Source organism: Taurulus bubalis, assembly GCF_910589615.1.
Source record: "Taurulus bubalis genome assembly, chromosome: 10".
Classification (NCBI taxonomy): domain Eukaryota; kingdom Metazoa; phylum Chordata; class Actinopteri; order Perciformes; family Cottidae; genus Taurulus; species Taurulus bubalis.
This window is the reverse complement of record NC_136598.1, coordinates 4616308-4624223: the sequence shown is the minus strand read 5'-3', so window position 1 is coordinate 4624223 and position 7916 is coordinate 4616308. Positions and strand designations below refer to the sequence as shown.

At 39.0% G+C, this 7916-nt stretch overlaps 2 protein-coding genes across 3 annotated transcripts in view; both read right to left on the bottom strand.

Moving 5' to 3' along the window:
- Window positions 1-685: 685 nt before the first annotated feature.
- Window positions 686-2158, bottom strand: LOC306742932 (ADP-ribosylation factor 1-like; the record flags this gene model as incomplete). Its single annotated transcript, XM_079225388.1, has 2 exons — window positions 686-1621; window positions 1844-2158. The coding sequence occupies 2 exons, from the start codon at window positions 2156-2158 to the stop codon at window positions 1313-1315; spliced, it is 624 nt and encodes a 207-aa protein (XP_079081514.1). The 3' UTR covers window positions 686-1312.
- Window positions 2159-3238: 1080 nt separating this feature from the next.
- Window positions 3239-7916, bottom strand: part of ppm1lb (protein phosphatase, Mg2+/Mn2+ dependent, 1Lb) — a gene marked incomplete at its 5' end in the record, with an annotated part of 42133 nt that continues 37455 nt past the window's right edge. For both annotated transcript variants that reach the window (XM_079224828.1, XM_079224829.1), the window contains 2 exons: window positions 3239-5185; window positions 7067-7228. In XM_079224828.1, coding sequence (XP_079080954.1) covers window positions 4845-5185; window positions 7067-7228 — 503 coding nt within the window. In that variant the 3' untranslated portion in view covers window positions 3239-4844. The remainder of the gene's footprint in view (window positions 5186-7066; window positions 7229-7916) is intronic.

The following is a 7916-nucleotide window of genomic DNA, read 5'->3' as shown; positions in this document are numbered from 1 at the left end:
GGACTATTTTTTGCTGCTCTGTCCGCGGTGCATACTGGGATTGCCGGTGGTGGAGGGCAGCCTCGCGCTGGCGTAGAGGAAGGGTGGGGAAATCCCCTTCACTCTCATTGGCTTCACGGTTAACGTCCCTCTGCAGGGCGCGACACACAGCGAGATACAAACTTACAGCATTGTGTTCAATGGCAATGCAAAACACCATCATATTTACATGTGTATTGTGTATAGTCGTAGAAGGACGTACTTTTATTCAAGTACTACCCTTCCCGTTAGTATAATGTTTGAGTATTTTCTATATTTTCTATTCCACTACATCTCTATTTTACCCTTTTTACTTGTATGTATTCTTTTCAAATTAAGAATTACTAATAAAATAGAAGGTAATCTTAATAACATGCACTTTTTTTTTTACTTATCAGTAAGTCTATATACAAGCCTGGATTACCACCCGGGCAAAACAGACATAACTTAAAAAATAGAATTGCGCAGCAGTTGCAGTACAAAGTAGAAAATAGTGCAAATATAAAATATCAAAAAAGTTTAATTGAGTAATATTTCTGAAGCCACAGACTGTATCTCTTACAGTCCGTGTGGACAGGACAAACAATTACAGTGACAGATAACTCTTTCATATGGGCATGTGAGCATTGTTTTACGGCAGACTTGTAAAAAGTGTACCTTTTAAGGCCCTGTACAATCTTGTATAGGCCCTGTGTCAAAATCCAAGATTTAGATTTTCACAGAAGCACCTCATTTGATTTAGATTTTAACATTTTTATTTAATTCCAACGAAAAATAAAAACAACACTGAAACGCTAGCATGACATTGACACATGTTCAAAACATGACATGAATAAATACATATTAAGCACAATAAGTCTTTATATTTTATACAAATGAACACATACAAAATCTATAAAAGGATAATGCACAATTAGAAAACAACATTTCTTTGAGCCACAGAATCTTGACCAAACAAATACATCAGCCAGTTTTCTACATATCAACACTCTCAGAATGAATTTTTGCAAACGGCTCACATCAGCTTGTGACATTCCCGCTGTGATAACCTGTGATTACTCACAGCCTCCTCGTGGTTTATCACAATCGTCCAAAGACAGTCTTCTTGAGTAAAAGTGCTATCTGCCATAGAGATTGACGCTTTATGTTGTGATAACCTCATCCCCTTTTTTTTATCACCGCCTCTCATTTAATCCAATAGAAGCCACAGTGAGGCCATTTGCTGATGATTTACACTGGAAGGTGAGAGGAATCATGCCGTTTGAGAGAATCTTCCAAAAAAGATTTTCATCCATCATCTGCTGCAGAGCAAGACTTGTTTAACATCTGTGAAACTGAAGCCCTTGGACTTCATCTTAATCTTAATATCTTCTTGAGTCTGTTTAAATGGAGTCTTCATCAGGTAGACGATCCTCCTGAAACCTTCCTCCAGTCCCACGCTGGTGGTAGCTGAACAGGGCTGGATGAACCAGGGCCTGCCCTCGCACACTCTTCTCAAGTCCAGTGTCCGGCAAAGCTCTTCTGGGCTGAGAGCTGCCTGAAGGTCCTGTTTGTTGGCAAGAACCACGAGAGGAATTCCTCTAAGACTCTCGAACTTTAGAACCTAGCAAATGGAAATGAAAAAGTGAAGAGCACTTTAATTACTGCAGTGTCAAACAAACCTTTTTGATTACTGGGTGTATTGCATTTAACCGTATCCTGTCTAACTCAACCATATATGGTTCAATATATATAACACTGTAGTGTAGTTGTAAACAGAGTCACAGACATCTTTTTATTATGTTTGCAAACAATTATAACTCAAACAACAAATATTTTTAATTACCCGATGAAGTTCCTTGCGGGCCTCATCCAGCCGTTTCTGATCCCTGCTGTCCACCACAAACACCAGTCCGGCTGTATCAGCATAGTGATGTCTCCAATGGGGCCTCATCTTCTTCTGGCCCCCCACATCCCAGACCGTCAGGCCAGGGCTGCTCCTGTCGGTCTCCAGTGTCTCCACGTTGAAGCCCACAGTTGGAACGGTCACCACGCTCTCGTTGTACTTTAGCTTATAGAGCAGTGTGGTCTTTCCTGATCCGTCCAGACCTAGCATCAGGACCTGTGATTGTTTCTTAGGCCTGGATCCATGCAGGCCCATGTCCTAAAATTGCAGATTGTGTCTATATTCAAAAAACGCAGTCTTCTTCTTTTTGTTTAGCTGTGTAAACTGAGCTGCCTGCACCCAGTGGCTCCTTTTGTACTGTCTATCTGTAGGCTTAGTGTGTCTGCTCTCTTATGGAGACTGTCTACAATCAGCATGCTTTATGTACGGGCAAGCAGAGGGATCCCTCCCCTTTGCAGAGATGGGATTCCTTTTGTCCCTGCGTAGCTTTCAGTAAAGCTATTTATATCCAAAGTGACGGAGCAACTAACTGCACACAGTTCTCTGGTTACCACAGCACAGGAGTCACATCACACCTGCTGCAGATCATCATACACGCCAGCAGCCAGGAAGTCCATGTTTGGTACAACGGGAAGATTGTTGTTTTTTCCTGGCTAGATGTCCCGTATCACTGACTTCACAGAGACATTTTGGAGGAGGATTAATGGCCCCGGACCAGTGGGTCAATGTCATTGTGTCTTTAGACTGACAATATGTAGGCTGAACGTGCAGCTTCCAGAAAGCTCTCAGTGGGAAACACTTCTGGGAATTTGTTAATAATATCAAATGAATATGCATGTACATAAAACATGTGGATTCTGACAATTTATTGACTAGTATGATATGATCAAACTTGGATTGATCAGAGAATATAACAGCTCAGCCCTGATATAATCATATACATGTGGACTAAAAATCTGCTGATGGCCAAGGTGGCACAGGATAACTAAATCCAATCTTTTCAAGGGTCATTGTCGGATTTCATTAAATTGTTTAATCTCTTTCACTCCTTTTTCTCTCTTTAATCAAAAAGAACAAACCATGACAGAGAACTTCATGGAAAAACTTAGTGAAAGAACAAGCTCTCTAGATATTTAATGCACATTTTAATATTGGTGTTTTAGTTTAGTCTTTTTTATGTTATAGATTTGTGATGGAAATGGAGTACAAGAGACAGAGGAATATGGGTGTTTCTTGTCTTATTGTTGTATCACAGTTTTCTTTCTTTTTCTTCTTCTTTTGTGTCTGTCTGTGTTGTTTTCAAAGTAAAAATAAAAAACACAGACACAGAGAAAATGATCATTTATCATTTTAATGTTACCTTTTTGATTTACATTTAAAAAAATTCAATTTTACAGTTTATTAAAATCAACAAAAACAAGTACAAATGCCACATTAACATTCTGTAAGGTACATTATCAAGGGAGAATGTGAACTTAAAAAGCACAAACAGTTTTAATCTGATATATATCTCTGAAGATAAACAATCCAGGAACAGGCACATTGCTTTCTTCATTGCTGTGTAAACAGTGGATGGGTGGTAATAACACAAGGACAGTATGTACATTCATCGTCTCTTGGAGACATTTCTTTCAACAATGCTATTCTACATGAGTTAACAAGGTCTGACACAGAGGTCGTGCAGTGTACATGGCATGATCGACTGCATTAAAAACCGAGAAGTAGTTTTCGCAGCAGACTTCATAACAGGTAATTAATAGTTAAGAAAATAAGGCAAAAGAACGCGTTTCATTCCTTGTTACATTTTGATTTTCAGATCAGGGAAGTGTGATATGTATCAGGATGAAGATGACACGGCATTAATAGAAGACATTGTAACATTAAGTTGTCAATCAGTACATTTATATCTTGTGTAGATTTTAGTCAATGATAATGTAAGAAAAGTCAGATGAAGGAATAGCAAGGCAATGTGTAAAAAAGAAGCCTATTAAAAGGTTTCTAAATCTTACATGGTAATCTTAATTCCTAAATAATATTACATGTATAACTGCCAATTATTATATGTGACAACTTAATTATTACCTTCTTCTTACAAGATTAAATTACCAGTCAGTTATTATAATATCAGAAGGCGTGTGACAAACATGATTTAATAATTAGCAGTTAAGAGTCACAATGAGGTGTTACAACAGTATCACTACAAGGTATTGCTTTAAAAAGGTTGTAAGCAATGCTGCATTTTCCAACGGTTATTATCAGTATTACGTGGATTCTGATAAGGTTCGGGATCTAACAAAAGTTTCAGCAAATTAGCAACAATAAAACAGAAAAAGACTTTATCCGCACAGAAACTAACAGCAATCATTTAAAGTAGGCTAAGACATTCAAGATTTAAACTTGTAAAATTAGGCAACTCCAGACAAAACACTTATATCATCCAACCATCAGGAGTTTCAATGCTCAGCAAGTGTGATATGACCATTGCAATTGGTTATATTGCTGTACAGTATGAATGGTGATATTTGAACAAGCATATGCATATTATCATTTGTGTTCTGTATGTATTAAGGGAATAAATTCACATTTGCACCATGACGTGCATCTGTTCCAGAAAAAAATAACCTTTTCAGTGCAGTCACTCAGTAAACATCAATTTACAATTAAATGATGTGGAAACAAACCCAAAAAATATAATTTTTTCGAGTGAAAGACATCACCTTTGAAATAGTGTGGAAGTGAAACTCCATTTTCTTACAAGTGTCACTTTCTCAGAAGTAAAAGTAAAGGAGGGTGGTTTGATGCACAGAAGGGTTAACACATGTAAATGTGAAAATAGTTGTTACTCAAAAAGTTGGGCTCCCAGTTTAAATCTTTCATCAAGCCTATCTTATTCTTACTTATACTCAAACATAATATAGCTACTGTGTGGTAGAAGGGCGGTCTACTGTTCGCTGGCTTTGCCTTTAAACTTGACCACCATGACGGTGATGTTGTCAGGGCAACCCCGATAGTAGGACTGAAGGACTATGCTCTTAGCGCCAAAATGAGGCTCGGCCAGCCGTTCCCTGATGAAGCGAACCGCCTCCTCGTTGCTGAAGGTGTCCCACAGGCCGTCCGACGCCAGGATCATGAACTCCGGCTGCAGCTTGTTCAGGTCAAACGACATGATGTCAGGATCAGGAATGACCACGTTGAGGTTCTTCAGGGGGTAATCGCCCAGAGAACGGGACATAGCTAAGATGCCCTGGACACGCCACGAGCCGTTGAAGCTGATGAACCCACCTGAGAAGGAACGTAGAAGGGAAATGGTTGGAAAGTGATAAAACAGAGAGTAGGAAGTGAGCAAGGATAGAGGAACACAAAGATTAGAGGAAGAGTAGAGATACAGATGTTTTTCCATTTTACTGCCATTAAACCATCAGATAAAAGATAATCTTTCTTCCTCTGAAGCAACTCGCAGAATGTCTAGTGGTTACGATCAACAATGAGACTGCAGTGTTCACATCAAAGTGCAAACATAATATGGATCAGTGCCATTGTCATATTTTCACTCAGTGCTCACGTTGATGCTCATGGAACGCAACTGTTTATGTTGGATACATTTAAATTCATGTCATATCCTGCAAGTACAGCTGTGTGTCCTCGATGGCTTCAACAGATCTGCAAGCAGGGAATTGTACTGGAAATGATAAGACGAAGACTTCCATACTAGGTCAGGATGCCTCCCTAGTTTCTACTGAGGAAGACTCTTGCCATGATTTAAACCATTCTGAGGTTGAGAGTTCAGGGTATGACATCTATTATTAGATAACTAAAATACCCAAATTCCCAGAAAAAGCTGAAGACATGACCTCTTTGTCCTCAATTGTTATGCAGCTTCTGCCTCTTTAGATAAATGCCTTAATAAGTGTACATTTCTCTACATTTTTCTAATAGGTCAAATAACCCTAACCCAACACATTACACAGTAACATCAATTGATTAAAAAATCCCCAAAATGACACCAAGGATATATCTTGAGATCCACAGAATACAATAGTAAAAAGGATACATGAATTACAAAACAAAAAGAAAGTCTAAATGGGATATAACATAACATAATAACAGGAAGTAATCTTTATAACCATAAAAAAAGAGGACATTTTAAAAGTTAAATGAGGCGAGAAAAAAAAGAACAGTACAATACTAATTATCATTAAGTAAATAGTCATCATCAATATTACAAGTAAAATATTTTCTAAAAAACACATTCACTGTATTCTGTGGTGCTTAAAATACATTGGTTTAATTTGGGGGATTTTTCAAAATCGATTATTGATGGTATGTGTGATTTGACTTGTTACAGTTTCAAGAAAATCCTGTTTCCCTAATTGAATATGTAAATGTCTGTAGCGGGGTTGGTCCAAGACTGTAACATCAGCTCTACCTGTGGAGCCTGTGGTGTAGGTACAACGTTTCTATCATTCATTGTTCTTGAGTGTCTGTGTTTACGAGAATGTGTCACAGAGAGACAGACCACCGCTATAACACGAGCATGCTACCGTACGAGAGAGGACTACTGAAGAAGCAGTTTTTATTAGTATACCAGTGGGTCCTGTCTATGAGACTCAATGATTAAAACATTAAATGTCCCATCTCACCAAAGTGAACACAGTATGACATAATCTGTAGTATCATAATTGCAAGCATGTTACATGAATAAGTAAACAGCAACATGATGTCGACTAAATCTGAGTTTTTTAGTACCCCATCAGACCATTAGATGGAGATGGTGGGCTTTCCTGACAGGGGCCACACTCAGTCACTAATCTGGAAACCTGCCTTCAAACTCAGCATAGAGACTATGCAGAGAGGGAAGGAGGGAGAATTATGCGTTCAAATACACCTTAAACACTGTCTGGCGGCATTTGATAACGTGCTGCTTTAGAAGCAGATTGTGTTATCAGTCTCTAGGGTTTGATGTCAGTCTGAGCACGGAGACACAAGATGTGGAAAAAGGGATAATGGTGCTTTGCTTTGATCATAAAAAGACCTTTTTTTCCACACTTTCATGACAAGAATTTGAGTTTTGAAGTTCCCTCAAGTTTTAACTAAAGCCTTGTTCTGCCGGCTCAGAATCAGTTGAGAAACATCTCCCGGTCTGGACTGCAGCCGTTTTCTCACCAGCTTTCTTGATCCTCTTGCGTTCTTTGAGCTGGTAAGGTTTGTGGTCATGCGAAAGAGGAATGGCGTTGCCGTCTTTATCGCAAAGAACTCCACGTGAGTCTCCAACGTTGGCCACCGTCAACTCCTTATCAGACAGCAGGGCCACCAGACACGTAGTACCTGAAAGATGGAGCAGGTGAAGGAAGTAGATGAGATCAGAATTAGATGTGGCCCATTTGTAAATTTCTGCCAATATTGAAACAGGTTTAATTTATAGAAAGTATAATATAGAAACTATTCATGGACAAAATAACAACACAATAATATAGGTTTTTGGCATCCAGCAAATCAAATACCTGACAACAACACTAGGCCAATGGCAATGTGGGCTTAGACCACTGAGGGGCTAAATGCTAGCGTCAACATGCTAACAGCTCATAATGCCAATGCTAACATGCTGTGTTAGGTTAGCATGCTAACATTTGCTAATTAGAGGGCCGCTAAGGCGGATGTCTTCAGTTTTGCAGGTATTTGGTCATAAACCAAAGGAGCGGCCAATTTAAATTGATCAGATGATGCACCAGAGGAAACATCAGGGGGTCACCAAAGTTATTACAATTCATCCTGAGGGGGACATAAATGAACCAAATTTTAAGACAGTCCATCTAATAGTTGTCGAGAGATTTCACTCAAAACATCAAAGGTTAACCTCATTGTGGTGCTAGAGGAACGGGTCGGGGGATCACCAACTCAGTAGGGTTCATCCTCTGAGGTGCATACATGTCTGTACAACATTGTCTGTGCAATCCATCGAGTAATTGTTGAGATATTTCAGTTTAGACTAAAGTGGTGGACCATCTGACACACC